This window comes from Barbus barbus (genome assembly GCF_936440315.1).
Source record: "Barbus barbus genome assembly, chromosome: 19".
In the NCBI taxonomy this organism is placed as follows: Eukaryota; Metazoa; Chordata; class Actinopteri; order Cypriniformes; family Cyprinidae; genus Barbus; species Barbus barbus.
In genome coordinates this window covers 9614304-9634249 of record NC_136747.1, presented here as the reverse complement: position 1 = coordinate 9634249, position 19946 = coordinate 9614304, and the positions used below count along the sequence as shown (strand labels likewise).

At 35.7% G+C, this 19946-nt stretch overlaps 1 protein-coding gene across 4 annotated transcripts; it reads right to left on the bottom strand.

Moving 5' to 3' along the window:
- Positions 1-5977: 5977 nt before the first annotated feature.
- Positions 5978-19137, bottom strand: ldlrap1a (low density lipoprotein receptor adaptor protein 1a). 4 transcript variants are annotated; one of them, XM_079442415.1, is made up of 10 exons: positions 18721-19128; positions 13295-13437; positions 11840-11952; positions 11246-11360; positions 9930-10002; positions 9207-9302; positions 9001-9101; positions 8833-8867; positions 7883-7914; positions 5978-6671 (listed from the first exon to the last, which is right to left on the bottom strand). In XM_079442415.1, exons 1-10 carry the CDS (start codon positions 18803-18805, stop codon positions 6625-6627), a joined length of 840 nt encoding a protein of 279 aa, XP_079298541.1. In that variant the 5' UTR covers positions 18806-19128; the 3' UTR covers positions 5978-6624. The 4 variants fall into 4 exon arrangements, with proteins under 4 accessions (XP_079298541.1, XP_079298542.1, XP_079298539.1 ...); XM_079442416.1 differs by having other exon boundaries at positions 9001-9098; XM_079442413.1 differs by lacking the exon at positions 7883-7914 and having other exon boundaries at positions 18721-19137.
- Between the last annotated feature and the right edge of the window lie 809 nt (positions 19138-19946).

Sequence of the window (19946 nt, the reverse complement as noted above, 5' to 3'; positions counted from 1 at the left end):
TTCACATGAGCAGTTTGAAATGATTTCAGAATGAGCAATGTATTCCCCTCCTGCAATCCAAGCTTATCCCATTCTTTACTTCCAAAGTCCTTTCAAAGAGAAATCTCCAAAGAACGAGCTCAAACGTCTGGATTTAAGAGAGGCAGCTCATTTGCTACTTATTGAACAGAATAATTCTCCTGTTAGTGACACTTGAGAGAGCTTTCGCAGGCTGCATAGTTGGAGAGATTTAGGAAATGTAATCACATTTTGTGCTCCCGTGCTTGTGTCATCAGTTAGAAAAGCTGGACGGGCTTCTGGTGCTTGTCTCATGACGTCGAAAACACTCAAACACACGGAAACAAATAGCTCAACTAATTTGAGAAGCTTAAAAGGGATAGTTCAGATGTCTTTTACTCACCCTCATGTCGATCCAAACCCATCTGAACATATTCGTTCAACATGAAGAAATTTAGCAGAATGTCCAAGCCATGTTTCCATATTAAGTGGATGGGGACCAAAGACTGTGGAAATGAGCAGCTTGAACATTCTGCTAAATTTCTCCATTTGTGTTCTACGCAAGAAAGTCACACTTATAGGGTTAAAACAGCATGAGAGAGTAAATAACAACAGGATTTCATTTTTGGGTGAACTATCCCTTTAAAAAACAAATGTGTTTAACAACCACATGGTCTAAATTGAGCTTAATGTGTTTCAGATTATCATCATAACTGTCAGTATATTTTTGAAGTTTAGAAAATTGATTTTCATTAGATTTGCAAACTCGGAAAATACTGGGAGCAAAAGTTGTAGGAATGTCAAAGTCAAAGGGATTGGTTTACCCCCAAAAATGAAACTTGTGTTATAATTTCCTCAAAGATCCAAACTCCAATGGGTCCAGAATGTTAATTTGACGACTTTCATAGCATGTAAAAAACTGTAAAAATAAAAATGGTCAAACTTAAACGTTTAAGGCAACCCGCTTCAGCAGATTTTTTTTAGTTCTCTCAACTTCTTGTTTTAAGTTTATACAACAAAAATTGAGAAATTTCCTAACAAATAAGTTGAGAAAACTCAAAAATCTGCTGAGGCTGGTTGCCTCGGATCACATGAAATCTATTGAAATGTCAGTCAAATCTTATCTCAAAATCTAAAAGAAATAATAAATTATATTTAGCTTATTAAAAGCTTTTTGCTTAAATTTAAGCTGCATTTTCTTTACTGTAAGGTGATTTTTTTAAATTACAATTGTATAATAAATAACGGTAGTATTTATACTGCCTTTAAATACAAATATTTAAATTACTATAAAACAATTTGGATGCATTAAATTGATCAAAAGTGACAAAAGATTTCCATTTCAAATAAAAGTTGTTCTTTTGAACTTTAAATTCATCAAAAAATCCTGAAAATAATAAATAAATGGTTTCCACAAATATATTGCGCAGCACAGCTGTTTTCAATGATAATAAGAAATAATTATTTCACTGTATGGTCAAAAACAGTTCAGTGTTTTGCATAAGAACGAAAGCCATAATTGTAATCTTTAGGTGAACAATCTCCAAGTTATATTTGAAGCATCACAAGCATCTTTGAAGATTGAGAAAAAATGGTTCATCATAAAAAGTTCAGTCCCTGTTTAAAATCAGAAACGAAAATAGGCCCACGTTGCTATTTCTATCAGCCTGTCATGATGAGGAACAACAGCCTTGAGTACAGTGATAGAGTATGTGTATGCTTATGTTAAGCTTCTGTGAATCAATGCATTGGCCTGCGTATGGACATGTGTATTGACAGTCTGTGTGAAATCATCCTTTCTCCCAGTCCACAGCATACAGTTACACACCATAACTTAAAATAAGGTGTCAGGTTAAGATTATGCTACATTAAGAGTGTTTCAAATTAGCATTTCTTGTACATAGTTCTGTGTCGTGGCAACTTAGCATTTCCGGTAAAGCATCCTGAAGGTCTACTGAAGGCAAAGCAGAGAGATCATGCCTTAAAGAACCCAAATGAGCAAGATGAACGCAGTAGACGTGACGGCTGGAGTCAGAGCGGTGCATAACTAACGTGACGATAACATTCGTTCCACTTATTTACTATAACGCATGGATTTCAAAACAGAAGGAATGTTTTATGTAATCCATCGAGTCTATGTTAACTGTTGTTCTTGAACAATGCTTCATGAGGGCTAGCATGTTTCTGCTATTATACAATTTATATGGGCATAAAATAGATAAATGTCTAATTATGTACAACCACAAAAAATAAAGGACCATGTATTTTCAAGCTAGTGTCTACTTCTTTTTTTCCTCTAGAAGCCCATTACTGTATTTTGTAGAAACTAATCTCCCTCCACTTTATAGAATGTATTATTTGTCATATGTTTAGTAAAAAGGTGGTTACTTGTTGGCTACAAAGCAAGCAATTTATTTATTTATTTAATTCTTATCTAGAATTAATGTATATTTTTTGATTAAAATATTTTTCTGTACATTTTTCTCTTCACAAAAGTTTCATTTTTCCTTAAAAAAACATTTCCAATTGATTTTACAGAGTTACATTTTCATTTTTAGCAAAGCATTTTTATATGTTCTTGAAACAGGTATATTTATATTTGCTATACATTTTTATATTTTTAATTACTTATGTTTTCTATACATTTTTTTTTCCTTCAGAAAATGTCAATTTTTCCTTAAAAGAAGAAAAAAATAATCAAATTAAATTTTCAGAGTATATATATATATATATATATATATATATATATATATATATATATAAAATTTAGCAAAGCGATTTTATATTTTCTTGAAACGGGTATATGGAAATTTTGTGAAGCAAAAAATGGACAAAAACATAATTAGTTATGTTTTTGTAATTTATTTCCTTCACAAAATTTCCATCTTTCCTTACAAAAAGTTCCAATTGAATTTTATATATTTTTATTTTTCGCAAAGCAGGTCTTTTTTTTTTTTTTTTACATTTATCATTTAATACCATTTTAATTTCTTCCCATTTCCCCCCACAGAGAAAAATACAACTTTATTGTAACATTTTAAGTTCTTAAATGTCTTTAAAAAAATATTACATAATTATTAAAAAAAAAATTAAGAAATGAAAAATTATATTTTGAGACAAAAATAACAATTAAATAACATTAAGAAAAACTGTCTCTATTTTTTTAGAGAGAGAACGTTTGTAACAAGCTGCAAAGTAATTATACAGCTATAATCAACATCCATCAATTTATAAACACGATTTGCTATGCCATATGAGGCAAAGCATTATTGGTTTGAGGTTTCCAGCACATTCAGCAAGCAAGTCTTCATCAGCTGGCCTTAAACCAGCACTTACACGGCCACTTCATCAGAAATGGACTATAAGTGAACATACTCTTCCAGAACAATGGACTGTAATTACTATAATGCACGGATATCTCTGTATTAGATGACACAATCACTTTATCATTTTCACAACTAATTTTAATCAACTGGTCTGTATAACTGGGTCATTTTTAGCAAGTGTATGAATAGTGTTTGATATTTTGTATCTAATGCAGTGACATTCATAAATTAAGCATCCGAATACTTTTTGGAACCACATTGTGCCTTTTGTTTGTGGTTACAGTAAAACACTGTCTGTCTCATCAAATCACGATGGTTTAATTATAGATTTCCTCCAAACTGTTTCTTCAGTAAAAAAGTAGTTGACAGGCTGTATTTAAGCCATCACTGATTAATAAAGAAATAACACTTCACTGACTGTTTAAAAACATTTTATGGTAATTTAAACAAATCGGCTATGCACTCCATATAATACAGCACGACTCAACACCAGCTGAACGGTAAGAAATATCATACATTCGGCATAAAATGAAAGACCTTAAGCAGGAACTTTTCAGATCGGAGCTATTCATCTGGGTCAAACGTACACAAAGGATGGCTGTAATATCAAAATTACTCAGCGGCTGAGCAGTGAATTATAGAAGATGGCTTCTAAGGTAAAAAATAAAGTAAAAAGTAATGGGCCGCAGATTCTCGACCGACTCTGTGATCAAACCCATCCATCTTGTTCAACCTTGGTGTGTTTAAAGTGTAAGCAAAATCCCATCAGCCATTCACAGACAGCGGCCCTGTGAATACAGATGCCTGTGCTCTCTGGACTTTCTGCCCTTTAGGTTTAATCTATTTTTACTGGCTGTAAAGCGTAAGCTTCATCCGTTCTGAACTAGAGACCTTGGCGAAATCGATGGCATTTCACCCACAATTAATCTATATACAGACGAGAGACAGAAAAGGAAATATAACGAACATTTCACACAATTTGGAGGAGTACGTTACAGAACGAATGCAAATTAAGTTTGAGGGAAAGTCCTCAGGCGAGAGGATACGGATTGCGTGAGGGGAGAACAACAAGAGGAGAGCCGCGTTTCTGAAGCTCTGAGCCTCCCACACGTTTTTAGACACGTTTTTGTTTGAGTGTGTGTGCGTCAAGGATTCTCTTGAGCACTTTGCATCACACGCTTCAACCCACATGCACACCTGACTCCACACATGTACACACACAACCACACGCAAGTCAACCGCTTGGGTTCCATTCTATAAGCAGAGGCAAAAGGTACAGGAAAAACTTGTCCATTGTTATATGAACACAAAGGTCAAGTTAGTCCATGTTGACAAACACAATCACATGTACTTAAAGGGATAGTTCACCCAAAAATGAAAATTCTGTTATGAATTATTCACCCTCATGTCATTCCAAACCTGTAAGACCTTCGTTCATCTTCAGAACACAAATTAAGTTATTTGTCATGAAATCCGAGAGCTTTCTGACCCTGCATACACAGCAACACAACTGACACATTCAAGGCCCAGAAAGGTAGTTAGGACATCATTAAAATAGTCCACAAATGTGTGTCGAAGACTGACACGGAAGAGAATAAATTGTTGAATAAAGTCATTATTTTTTTCTTTGCACACAAAAAGTATTCTCATAGCTTCATACATTACGTCCTTACTCCATTTCTGGGCTTTGAACATGTCAGTTGTGTTGCTGTCTTTGAAGGGTCAGAAATCTGTCGGATTTCATCCAAAATATCCTAATTTGTGTTCAGAAGATGAACAAAGGTCTTACAGGTTTGGAAAGACATGAGGGTGAATAATTAATGACAGAACTTTCATTTTTGGGTGAACTATCCCTTTAAGGAAAGCCGTCTTTGGGTTACAGGAAAACACTATTATATAGAATCTGTATTGCATTGATATCCAGTGAGCTCTCAATAAGTACTGCTTGGTATTTGATTTAGAAGTCTGAGGTTTTCAGGCAAAGTATAGGGTCCTCTTGCCAATATATCACCATCCATGGCCACAATAACTGTCATACGTGAGGAGTACTGGGATTTCTTATGCTGAATGTGTGCTTCAACAATCTCTCCTGAGGTATTTCAAATAGACTCTGCTGCAGCGGCTCTGCATGTGCAAAGTGCATTTTGTGCCATCTGGGACGAATATAGAAAAAGTGAAAGAAATCCACCTCATGCACAAAAACACTTTCACACAAAAAACTAAAATGGAGATGAAGAGCCAGAGAAATTTAGAAGGCAATGCTGCCCTCTCCTGGTGACTAAAACGTTTAAAAAATAATCATCAAAACAATTTGTCCCGTTATAGAACAAAGAATATAGTTATAGGATATACACAAATTTTATCATTAACATAACATTAAAATTTAAAAATATTTAATATTACATATTTTTAGCAGCTTTTTGATTGAATTAAATGGATGGTGTAGCAATGTGAGAATTTTGAAAAGGACAAATATGCATGAAGTTATTAAATTGAGTTATTGAGTTAAGTTATTATCTGCCAGAGTTATACTCTCTATTCTCTATTTTAAAATAAAATAACAGATAATGAAATAAAGGAATAATAATACGATCATGGAATACTGTATAATGAAATGCCCATAAGACACATAAAAGATAATAATAATAATGGGATAAATTCTTAGATATCAACACTTTTATTAGATTTTTTAGAGAAATATTAAATGGCCCATTTGGGTGTTATAACAATTATACAGTGTGGATTAAATAAAAAAAAATAACACGTGTAAATACCGAAATATGATTCACAAGCCTCATAAGACGCTAAAGATAAGCTGTACAATTTAATGCTGGTTTCCATGTTATTGTTAATGGAGAGCATTGTGGTGATAAATGAATCTCAAAGCAGCAAACTACAGGGTTAGACCTTAAAGTAACTCTACAGTGCTCCTGAATATACACAATGTTACATTTCATGATAAACATACATGAAACAATACTGACTCTGGCATCTACATACATTATTCTGTATACAATTTGATTGATAAAAATAAGCATGTAAACTCAGGTATAGTATAGTTTTTTGTTGTTGTTGCAAAAATAGACTCATCTGCTGTTGCTTTGGTGTAATAGACCAGATGACTGGGACGAGAAGAACCAGTGCGCCGGCCTCTCAACTGACAGTAGACTCCTGCATGAGGTTCCCGGATCTACTTCCTCCGACAAACCTATCTGTGCTCAGAGACTGAAGAGGTCATCGGCGTTTGGTGCGTTTCCATTGGTCTTGTCCCAATCGCTCTCAGAGTTCCAGTCCTGAGGCATCACCCCAATGTCCAGGACCTGGGGGTTAGTACGAGACTCAGCGAGTCTACGGGGAAAGAGACAGAAGAATGTCAAATGAAAAAGCTGAAACTCTTCAGTGATGCAGATGTACAGGTGTGATTAACATATGGGTAATTCCAATTAAAATGTTAACCGAACCACGGACAAGTATAAATGAAGTATAAATCCTCTGTTTTATACACATTTGTAAAGCTGGAATTGCCCATATGGGTCTAAAGGTTTCATTAAAGGAATATTTCACCCCAAAAATTTAAATTTTCAGAAAATTTACTCCCCTTCAGGCTTTCTAAGATGAGTTTCTCTCTTCATCAGAACAGATTTGGAGAAATGTAGCATTACATCACTTGCTCACCAATGGATCCTCTGAAGTGAATGGGTGCCGTCAGAATGAGAGTCCAATCAACTGATAAAAACATCAGTTATCCACAAGTATATGTTTTCAATTATGGACAGAGCAATATTATGGATAGAGAACTCGTTTAAAGTTACAAACATCTTGATGGATTTCAAACACACAGCTGATCACTTAAGACGTTAATAGTTGGACTGGATTATTATGTGTGATTTATTATTTAGCTGTTTGGACTCTGACGGCACCCATTCACTGCAGAGGATCCATTGATAAGCAAGTGATGTAATGCTACATTTCTACAGATCTGTTTTGATGAAGAAACAAACTCCACTACATCTTGGATGGCCTGAGGGAGAGTACATTTTCAACAAATTTTCATTTTTTGGGTGAACTACAGTATTCCTTGAAAGGCCACATTTGGTTGGTTATTTACTATGCTAACAACTGGTATGGTTTTATTTGTAAGGTTAGAAGACATGCAGTACATCAATGTAATTGTATTACACTTTTAACTAAGTGTTATGTTCAGGGATAAAAAAAACAAAAAAAAAAACAGGATGAATACACACAAATAACATACAAACTGGCTAGACTGAGAATGATGGGATACTGTAAACAAACCACATTGTATTTAAATATGGATCATTGCAGAACCCTGCCATCAAATTCACAATTAGATCTGTGTGTTGAATCAGTACCAGCCCAGGATGCTAATTTGGTTGGGTTGATCAGTGAAAGTTGGCAGGGTTCTGGTAGACAACAGGGGAGGGGAATGAGGTTACAGATTGACAGACAGTATATAAACAGAACACAGATTTGGGTATGGAGCGGGTGGAAGTTGAGCTCAGGTTGGATTGGTACAGGACTGAACCTGTACTTGTTACCTGAAGAGTACTCATAGCTATCCAAACTGCAGCTAGGAACAAAAAGAGAGCACAACAATCAAGGGCCGCAGGATGCTTCTCTGTACCCCTTTCAGAAACAGTTCTATTTTAAAACAGGTGATAATGCATGAAACAGCCAGTTTTTGATCATCTTCCAGTAGGCATGAAAGGTTAAATGCGGTTTTAGCTGCTTCAGTCCAGATGAAGATGTTGCTGCTCAATAAGGCTGCACCCATCTTCAATTAATCTGATAAATATCCTTCAGTCAACACATGGTTCCTCTGATGCAAGACTTATATAAAGATATATTAAGTAATAAACGACCAAATAAGCAACAAACTGCAAAAGTTTAGATTTCTTAGGCCCAGTTTTAATTTATATATATATATATATATATATATATATATATATATATATATATATATATATATATATATATATATATATATATATAAAAAGAGAGAGAGAGAGAGAGAGAGAGAGAGAGAGAGAGAGAGAGAGAGAGAGAGAGAGAGAGAGAGAGAGAGAGAGAAAGAAAGAGAAAGAGAAAGAGAAAGAGAAAGAGAAAGAGAGAGAGAGAGATAAGTAAAGCTCTAGATTAGTTCTGTGGAGAATAAACAATAAGATCTGAAAAACTGTCTCATGAGACCTTGGTATGGGAAAAGTGCTTTTGCTCAATTGCTCCGGATGATTAATCTAAGGCCAAGAAGTATGCGGAACAAAGTAAAATAAATATTTCAAACGGTTCCAACAATCTTTGAGAACAAACAGAGAAAGATTGTAGTATGTGATCGTCTTGATGTGCGTGAGGTTCTCAGCATGTTTTTTACATGCAGCTTACTTCTCAAGGATTTGCCCTTCCTGCCCCTCATTGAAGAGAGATAGAAAAGAGATTTAGACAAGACAGAAGCTTGTGAGATGAGATAAGAACAGCTTTGGGTGCCTCATACCTTGAAAAAGCCTCTTCCAGACCATCATCCATCTCCTGAAAAGAGGAGCAAAACGGTAGTTGAATTGTAACAAGACGAGCAAAGTTAATGGTCAGCAGTCACTCATGCAGAATCCTCCCTGAGAGTCTCATTTAAGAGAAAAGCCGGTGTACAAGGACAAGATCTTACCCATAGGGTGGTGCTGTTGTTGTTGGGTTCGGTAGGATTGTCTACATTTTCCACAGCAGATGAGTGATCATCAATGTCCAACAGGTTATCTGTAGCTACTGCTAGAATAGATACACAGCCCATTAATATCAAAGTTCTAAAGGGATAGAACACACACACACACACACACTCAAATAAAAGGCACAGCGAGTTTAAGGAGTTTTTACCTCCTACTTTAAGGCTGTTAAGGCTGACCAATCTCTCCGACTGTGAACTGTTAGATGTCTCTCCAGCTGAATCCCATTTCACACGATTCTCTCTCCCTGAAAGTAGAACACCACATGAATTAAATTCATGCTGTACCATAAAATAAAACAGAAATATATACTTATTTATGTACTGAACACTAAACAAAAAGTTAATTCCAAAGTGAAAACATCAATTGCTCCGAATGAGTGTTCAAAAAGCTGATAAAAACATCACGATAATCTAAAAGTAATCCACACTACTCCAGTCAATCAATAAAGTTAAGAACAATGCAATAATCTATTTATTTCTTACTAACACATACAGATGTCAACTGATGGACTGGATTGGCGCAGGTTACTTGTGGATTACTGTTATGTTTTTATCAGATGTTTGGACTCTCATTCTGATGGCACCCATTCACTTGGTGATTGAATTTTAATTTGGGAATTTTTGTGTTATGCATTAACTGGCTTCTGTTCACCAAATCTAAAAATAAAATCATTTTGTGTCCATCTTTTCTATAACATGAAAAGGCAACAGAGCAATGGCCCGACTGCCATGATCATTGCCCTCGAAGACCCTATCAGGCAAGCATATTCTTCAAAACAAAGTGACAAATTATCTTCCACTTGTGGAGTATGATCCTCTGCAGTTATATACAACCTCCAAATTGTTCTGTGGAGAGATATGACACTCTATACCTTCTTTGGCAACCTCCCAGAACTCGAAGGCCACCCTGAAGGCCTGAGCCACCGTGAGTGTGACTGCCTGGGCCTGAGAGAACATAACAGGACAAGAGCGAGTCAGTCAGACAGGAAGGAGGAGGATTGTAGTGTCTGTACATGATACACTCAAGAACAACATACAAACACAACATATACGCATCTTTTTAAGGCGTTTCAACACCATTCATGTGTGGGTTGCAAACTTTTTAGACCACCATAGCTAAACAAATCAAACCAAAAGGCACAGTAGTAGTCAATTTCACACAACGCTATAATAAACTATAGATAATAAAAAATAAAGGCCTATATTTGATTATTGCAAAGTATTTGACACTTCCAGTTGCGCAGTACCACATGGGAATGTTCTGTGTGCTATGGACAGCACATATGCCACAATTTTAGCATCTCTGGTATAAATAACAACATAAAAGACTTCATGGTAACTATTGTAGACAGACAGACAGAGGCAGACAGACATAAATAAATGGTTGATAAGAGATTTTATTTATTATATTATAAATTAGACTGAAAATATGAAATAGTATTGTTATATATTGCAATTTATTATGAATTATATTGAATATATCATCTATAAAACAAAAGCTCTGTTCTGAAACCTAGTGAGCATAAAACACATTATTGTAACTATTGGAGCCAAGTAAGCATGTAAATTAAAAAAGGTAATATATTTTATATTTATTACATTATAATTATGTGAAACTTAGAGAGTTGCCTTATATCTATAAAAATCACATCTGAAATAACTGCAAAAGCAAACATCCTCACAATTGATTTGAACAGTTTTACGTTAGCATGTTGCTAAGCTAGCAACACAGTATTTCAAAAAGCAAAAATACATTGCATACACAAATACTTTGTAAACTTTTACATTTAAAAACAGTCAATAATCACACTGACCTGCTTTTGTACCAAAACTTTCCAGCTTTGAACAAAACAGATTTATAATTGTCAATTTTCTCAAATTGTTTACAGTCACAGACTTGCTTCACCAAGCTTGTCACAGCGCATTATAGATAACATCTTACACTTGGTCAAAAATGTATCCCTGAATTCATTCAGTTTTCTGATCAGCCTTTGTTTCAGTAGTGCACATATGGTGCCTTCAAATGATGCCTAGGTAAGCAGCTCACTAGGAAAGCTTTTGTATCTAACCCTCAGCATCTAGCCATAAACAGGCATGTTTTTGGATGGTGAAGTGAATGCTTTGAAGAACAGCCTGTCGTTTGTGGTGACTGAAGATTCACAGCTTTCATAAGGAAAGCATCACTCACCACTTTCCGCTTGGCACAGAGGAATGCATGGCATTCCAGCGTCTCATTCTGCTGGTTCTGGGCAATGAAAGCAAACACTTTGTCATGCATCTTGTCAGCTGTGCAGTATGATATCCTGGGGGAGAGGGTCACAAAACAGAACAGAGTTAAGGACTTGCAGTCAGTTTTGAGTAAATACAAATTATGTTTTGCAGAGATATGGATATGAAGCAGACACAGCTGTCTGTGCTGGATCTTCAAGGACTGTTTTTACACATTGAAGAACTGACGGCTGCTGTTTTTCTTTAAACAAATATAGGAAGTGAGTGTGTGTGTGTGGATAGTAGGCTCAGCTGAAGCACATCCAACTGTGAAGATGAGATTTATGGGAACTACTGCTGGTCTCCTGCAGCATGCTGTATTTCACATGTCCCGAGTGAGAAACTGTGTGGTAAAACACTGGATGGAAGAATAAATCATCTCCTCTGTAAGTCAGACACACTCACTTCTCAGAAGAGGAAGCCTACAGAGACCATTACTTTCATAGTCTAATGTGTTTGAGTGGCACAGCGAGTGAATGTGAGAGAAGTCGTGCCGGAAGTGTGTGGAGTTCACCTGTATATGGAAATGTTCTCGATCAGCTGGTTGGACACACGGTCACACAGGACGATTCCCTGAGGAGACACTTTCAGGGTCACTTTAGGCAGTTTCTTCCCACTGGCTTTGGCCTAAATAATGAACAAAAAGAACAAAAACAAATGAATGAAAGATTTGAATATTGTTGCTATTGTTGTATCGTTGTCTAATAGATTTTCCATGCAGAAAATGCAGAACTTAGTTCTTGATTCTAGGATATTGTGTTTACTTTAAGGGTTATGGGTTTTCTAAGGTGTTCTGTGTGATTTATTGCATTGCTATGTTAATAATAGGGTGGTTTTAGGGGTCTCACTAATATAATCTTTGTATATTCTTATATCTGAGGTAGGGCTGGGCAATCCGGCCCAAAAAAATTACCACTGTAAATTCCCGATAAATTTCACAAGTTTTATTTCTTTCAAGATTAAATCAAAGTTGTAGAAAACAGACCGTTAATTGTGGTTTAAACTACTCTTTATGGTCAGAACATGACAAACACTTCACATATTTGAATTCTTTAGACTTTTCCAGTAATTTTCCTTAAATATCTTGATATAAATATCTTAAGATATTAAGATGATGAGGGATATGGTTTCAAATCATGAAACAGGTTTGCATAAATTTAATCAATATAAAAAACAAACAAACCGTAAAATCCGTTTTTATATTGTGAAATTTCCTTATTCTGTTTGAGTTTTATAAAAATTGACCATTGGGTCTTCCATAGTGGCATACATTTAGATCATGATAACCACACTTAACACAAACATATCACCTCAATATCATGGTAAAAAAAATTAAATGCATGGTTTCTATGTATTTGCATGAAAAACAGTAGTGTAAATGCATTAAATAAAAATGCAAAAAATACTAAATATATTCCATTACTCCTTTAATATTTTGATAATACAATAAAATTCAATATGAATATCCCAATTTTCTGATAAAATACCATGGTGCAGTTAGTTTTACTACAGTAAATCCATGGTAAATGGTTGCGATTTGTAGATTGAAAAGCTTTCTGACAGTATCTTGTGCAGTGTTTCTTCTGTTTGTCAGCGCTGTCGTAAAACTAGTGTAAATTATTCATTAAATCAATCATTTATGTTCGTCGCTGAATTCATGCGCTTCACATTGGATCTCAGTGCCGTTTAGTGCTTGCGTGTCCGAGATTTATCAGGGAATAAACGCATCTGCTCTAGTGAGCTCATGCTACGCTGCTGTTTGAATTTTGAGCTGAGCGGATAAACGGTCTGTGTGGCGCGGTTCAAACGAGTCATGCTGTTTCGTTCCACTTTTGGTACATAAACTTTATATTGAACATTTATCAAACTCATGTTATCATTTCATCAAGGAAAATTACACTGCGATAATTATTGTTATCGTTTTATCGCCCAGCCCTAATCCAAGCTACATGTCAAAGACAGAACTCACCGTGGCAACAATCCTCTTGACAGCAGCGGCTGAGAGCTCCTCGCCTTTGGGTTGGTCCACCAGAGTCATGCCCAGATGCCGAAGGTTAAAGGTCATTCCCTCCAGAAGAGTCTCTCTCGTGTCAGTCCAGTTCTCAGGGAGCTCTGGAGCAAGGGGAGAAAAGACGAACAGAGTGAAGAGTTTGAGGCAACACTAAACAGCTACAAAAACATTCACACATGTGGGGTAAACCAAGTCAGCACAGACAAACAGCTTCAAAGTGCACACCAACAACTTGTGCTGTAGAGTTCATGAACAGTTATGAAATATTGAAGGACAAACTGCATGAGCAAATATTTGTTGGAATCAACCATTGCTCTAGAGACTCAAATATTCCAGGCCAAAAACATTTTGGATGCCTCTGTGCATCCTTAATTCCAAGGCTGACTCAAAATAGGACTGGATCAGCTCTAAGAGAGAAAAAGTTCAATGAAATTAAATGTCTTTCTTGAACCAGTGTTTCTGGTACCATTTTTTTTCTTCTCAATTGCTATCCTGAAGTGTGCTTTCTCAGCTCATCTTCACTAAAAATGTGAAAATATGAAAGTCTTGCTTAAATCCCTACTGCACATCTTTGGGAAGAATAATTTGGTTAGGTTGACTATTAACACATATGTATTGTATTATCATGCGTTTTGAATATTCAGTTAACAGTTCTGAGAATTTTTTTCTTGGTTAATGCCTCCAACACTTCTGCATAATTTCCCAATCTGATTACAACACATTAAGCTATCCATTAACTAAGATGCACACAAATCAACGCTCTCGTTATTTCTGTTGAGACTCATATGTTTGGCTGCAGTCACCTGACTGCTTTGGCAGTGAAGCTATAACATTTAAAATTCAGAAAATCCCCGCAGACAAATTCTGGGAATTACAACACAAAGGAACCAATCCAAAACAGACAAGACATTTTTCCATTTAGTCAGATGTTTTTGTGTTAAAATTTTCTATATGATCTCAATGGTTTGCTAAACACAGTCAAGTCAAAGTACATCCTTATCGTGTTCATTTTTCTATATGATCCTAATTAATGATAATGACCCAGATATGCCATTAAAGTACACATTCCACCTAAATGTATTTATAAAATAAATAACAAATAAAAAACAAATACAACAAATTGGGGGGAAAAATGCTTTCTTGTTATTTTCTTGCTATTCAACAATGTTATAAGTTATCATGGAGCAATATGATGTAAACTGCACTATTTTTAAGTCAAATTCACAAGGAAAAGGCAACACTTGTATCTCATTTACTTTAGTCCGAACAGGGCGATCTGCTAGAATCCCAGAAACCTATCAAATGCTCAACCCTTAAAGCTACTGTACCACTTGTTCAATGAATCATACATATTTACAGGAATCATAATCACAGGAAAGAGTGAATCATTGAAAGATTTTCGTGCACAGCCGACAGAAACATGTCACAACAAGAACAAAATTCACAACTCTATTGTGGCATAAACAAAACCAGTCATTCCAAAGATGATCAAATCATTACAAAGAAACTGAAATGCTGATGAGTGACTTCTAGAGTCCTTAAATCACTTTAGGAAGCTGCAGGATATCATTACTTTTCCCACAGCTCCTGAAATAACATATAATGCTGAAATTATTGATGATGCTGTACAACCCCAGCATAAAACCAGGGTAATTCACAGACACGCAGAGATGGAAAAGGGCATAATAATACAGCCCTACTGACATACTGATTAGTGACACACCCAAGGGCCCTTAATCACAGGGGGGGGAAAGCACTACTTTGTCTTAACCATGTCCTTGAAGAACCATCCAAGGGTGGAGTCACCCAAACCACCGCCTGCCTTCAAGCTCCAAAATCAGAAACTCAACTGGCTGTTGGACCAGATGTTATTATAGTGCAAAATGGTGTTTTTATTTTTCTGAGGTCATGGTAAGGTTGGGAGATATTTAAATCTTGGCCAGATAGAGGGGGGGGGGGGGGGGGGGGGTAATTTTGTTTACTTTTCAAAATGGAAAAATAAACAGCACTCTCAGAAAGAGGAAGTCATTCTTGCTTTGAGAAAAATGTAGATAAAAGTAAATGACGCAAGTGATGGCGAGATGCTAATGAGAGCCTTGATATGAGAGAGATTTGAGAATTACAAACAACTACTAAATTTACAATTTCTTTGGGGGAAACTAGAGCTTTGTGAACAAATCTTCATTAAAAAAAAAGTTAATTTAAAAAAAAATCCAGGTCCCCCTAGTAAGTCTTAACTCCTGCTTCTACTTCCACACAACTCCTCATGAAACATGAGAGGTGAATATCGAATGCTTTTATCAAATGGACTGGCTGGAAAAGGCTCAACAGCTGCTGCTGGACGTCTCCCTGGCTCTCTGCGTCAGACTGCTGTACTCTTTAGTATGTGCAGGGCATCGACACACCAAAGATCCAGAGGCACAGGCGATAAATCTCACCACTATAAAACACCATAAAAACTCTCTCTTCATTACAATGTAGTCATGTTTGCTGCAAGCTATGTACTTTCTCTGTTCAGGCACACGACTTTGGAGCAGCAAGAAGGACATTTCTGATCACTCTGACGAGAAGTGATCATAGGAGATATCTGAATGAGATACTTCCAAGAGGAATGAAAGTAATTATGCGCTATAACAAGGTGAATCGTTATCAATCCTCCTGTTTAAAAGTTGATAAGCCTATTCATTTTGCTATCCGTGCACAATGTAGTCACTTGTGTTCACTTTTGAATATCTGCATTTATTTTTGGCTCAATAACAAGACGCTAATTTTTATTTTCTTATGTCTTTTTTTCATTTAAATGAATTGAAAATACATTAAGATGCAATTCACATTTGCATCAGTTAAGAAATTGTAAGCATATTAATATCTGAAAAACTTTCAACCAAATCAAAAACATGGTACATGTGATTTAAACTAAATTGCTTGTTTTATTTAGCATGGACACTTGTTGTCACTGAGCCTGTTTTTTCCCTGCTCAACCGTGACCCTGTCAGTACAAACTTTTTGGGTCGTGACCCACCAGTTTAAAGCCACTGGTTTAAAGAGGGAACATGCACAATCCAGCTGGCAAAATGAACAACTGCAACCCAGTCAAATAAAAAAGATCTTTGTCTGGATTCCTCAGTCAAATGAGCTGAAGTCTGTATTGTAGCTAAAAGTAGATCAACAAAAGAATGTTAAACACACACATGTGTCTTATTCTTCATCACTCACCCGTTGCGAGAACAACCTATAAACACTGGTATCTTGCTGATGTTGGAAACTTTTAACATTTTGGCAAAGCCTGAGCCTTCACTGTGACTGAATTATGACCGAACACAATCGTAACAGTGTACTTGCAGACTTCTTGTATTCCAGGTCATGCAGATAAGCAGCTCTCAGCCAACAAACAGAGCCGCTTTTGTGGAATCAAGACAGAATTAAAGGGGAAATGAAAATGCACAGCAAACTTTCTGATCCCACTAAATGAAAAAACGTTGCCCTTGTAAAGACCAAGCCAGCCCACTTCACCTGCTTTCAAAGCTCTGCTCTGAGCTTGTCCATTGCAGCTTTGAAGAAGTCTTTGTTGAAACAAATGTGCCTTAGAATGGCTTGGAAACTGCCAGCAAACAAGTACCTACTTGTAGACTAATCCAGTGTGAATGCCAAAGAGAAGGAAACAGATTTCAGATGTCGACAAAATCACACTGCTGGCTTTGCATCATGTTTATTTCACAAAACCGTTATAGGCAACTTCTCATCCCTCTCATAAGGTCTCTCTTCAATTAACCCTCGAATACCCACTGTAGCAAAACTGCAACAATTGTTTAAAGCAATTAAACTACAAACTACAGTTTTAAAACGTATGACTTATAAAACACTAAACATGTGGGCATTTAAGGGGAAAATATAATAATATACTTATTCCTTAATTGCCCAAATGCTTAGTATTTTATAAGTGATTTATAAGTAACGTTTTAAAAATATCAATCTACATACATTATATTTGAAAGATTTAGGGTCATTAATACTTTCATTCCACATGGTCACATTAAATTGATCAAAGGTGACAGTAAAGACATTTATAATATTACAGAAGACTAAAATATTAAAATAAATGCGGTTCTTTTGAAATGTCTATTTTCCTGAAAAAAAAATGCATTGTGGTTCACACAAAAATATTAAACAGCACAACTGTTTTCAACATTAATGTCTCTTGAAATCAGCACATTAGAATGACTTCTGAAGGGTCAGTTCATTTCATTTAAATTGTTCATTCAAGAGTTCATTTTTTATTTATTTTTGCAATATTACTGACTTACTGTCTCAAATAAAATGTCTTTAAATTTTTTTAAATTCCGACACCAAACTAAATCAGTAGTGTATATATTTTTTTATTATTATAATAGGATAGCGTAGAGCAGACAGGAAGCAAAGTGGGAGAAAGAGGGGACTGGATCGGGAAAGGTCCGAGCCAGGATTTGAACTTGGTATACATTTTGGCACACTTGCCCACAAGGCTAGTGGTGCCAATGCAGTAGTGTAAATCTAAGACAAAGTTACATTTTAAAAGCAATAGTGGGCCTTGTTGGGCAAAATTGTATTTTCACACTATACAGCTAAATATTCCTAAATATTTTGGATGCATCCAACTAAAACTTTTAAGAGAGTCAGAGAAGCCTTCAGAAATACAGAACATATTGAAATTTCAGATATCTCGCTGGAAGATTTACAAAGGTCAAAGCCACTGCACTGTGGGCCTCTGCATGTGCTTTTCCAGAATATATCACAGGAGGTCAGTGAGGTGTAGAAATATCTCAGGATCTTCACAGAGTCAGAGATGAACATGTCCACATTCCAGCCTCCTGGACCAAGAAAGTATGTACTTGCATAGTGATTTATTACAGTGGTGAAATTGTGCAACCGTGGAAACATTTTATAACTTTTTTTCTCTCCCAAAAAGTGGTTAGCTAAAATGAAATGTCTGGGTTTTTGAGTGCTAATAAAAAAAGCATGCTGGCGTTGGTGACATGCTCCAGCAAAGCCATTTCTCAAAACCTAAGCCTAGACGTCTTTAAGCATTACTGCTGTCTAGATAGGTAGCTCAACAGGTTTCGAGACCCAGTCATCCACTAATAAACACTAAAACATGTAGTTTCGTATAAAGGTTGCGAATCTCGTCGATAGATGTAACTTAAATACTTATCTATGCCTTTCATTAAACAACTTTTCAGCGAATATTTATAAATTGTAATAAATAGCCATTTAAAAACACATTTTACCCACAAACTAAGCTTCAGAACTATTAGGAAAACTTATTTTGTATATTACCAAACATGATTAACACTCTTCGACAGCACGCAATATGAGACAAGAGTCTCGCTGTTGACACAAATACTCACTTCGGTGTTTGCCTGAGCTCCAGGACTGTTTGGTCAGGCTGGGGCTGCGAATAAAAGCCCTTCTGGCTGATTTGAGCACATCCATGGCGAGGTTTCTAAGCGGAGAAGCGTCTTCAGGTGCTACTGTTGGCCATGAACTACGTCTCCTCTCTCAACTTTGTTGTCGCCGTGTCGACGCAGACATCTGTGGGAATACTTGAGTCTGGGCGGTGTTTCATCCGTCAATCAACATGACGCTCGAGTTACGCGACGCAAGGATTAGATGAGCGCCGTAATGCGTTCATTCCTCCCTAATATAATGCCTGACGAGCCAACATTCATAAGGTTTAGAACACAGTCCGTGATTCCCAGAATAGAAAGACACGAAAAACAAGTGACAGCATCGTAGAATCTACTGATCTCATCTGTGTCGCCCTCGTGTGGCTATAAAAATGGTCCTCTATCGAAACAAAGGCCTGTTTTGATGAAATTATGAAATCAAATCAAGTTAACTATATTTCACTATGGCTATAATAACACAACATAATTTGAAGCCCCCTAAATATAAGTTATTTCAGAAATAAGATATTTGAAGGCTCCTCAATATCAAAGCTTAACAGAATATGACAGGACAGAAATAATAGTTGAGGAACACAAATAAGAAATATGATTCCTTCATTTCATGCACTTTTTAGCATTTCAATATATTTTTTTAATAATAATAATAATCGTATGAATAATGTTAAAAACATGCTAAATGTTGCCTATGGCAGAACAGTGTTATAATATTTCTAATTACATTTTTTTAATATATATTTTATGCTTTTTAAATTTTAGTTATTTTTATTAATTTTGTTGTGCTTGTCTGTATAGTTTATTATAACATTTTAGTTTTAGTTATTTTAGTCCTTCAACTTAAACTGCAAGTAATGAAATATATATATATATATATATTTTATTTTATTGTTTTAGTTTGTGATAATAGCCCTGCAGTCTTTTCACAAGTACGAATGACCAGATTTGTACCCAATTAAATCTCACATTAAAATTGAATTCTTTGACTGCTGGAAACATTCATAACATTGGCAAAAGTGCAACAAGGATACAAATAAGTAAAGATATAAGTTATGACCTATAATGTATTTGGAAGGCAAATGTATGCATTATGTATTTTCTCCCCTTGTAAATGTAAAGTATTCAGTTTCAATCGCATTTGAATGAAGTGCAAATTTCCCTAACGAGTACAG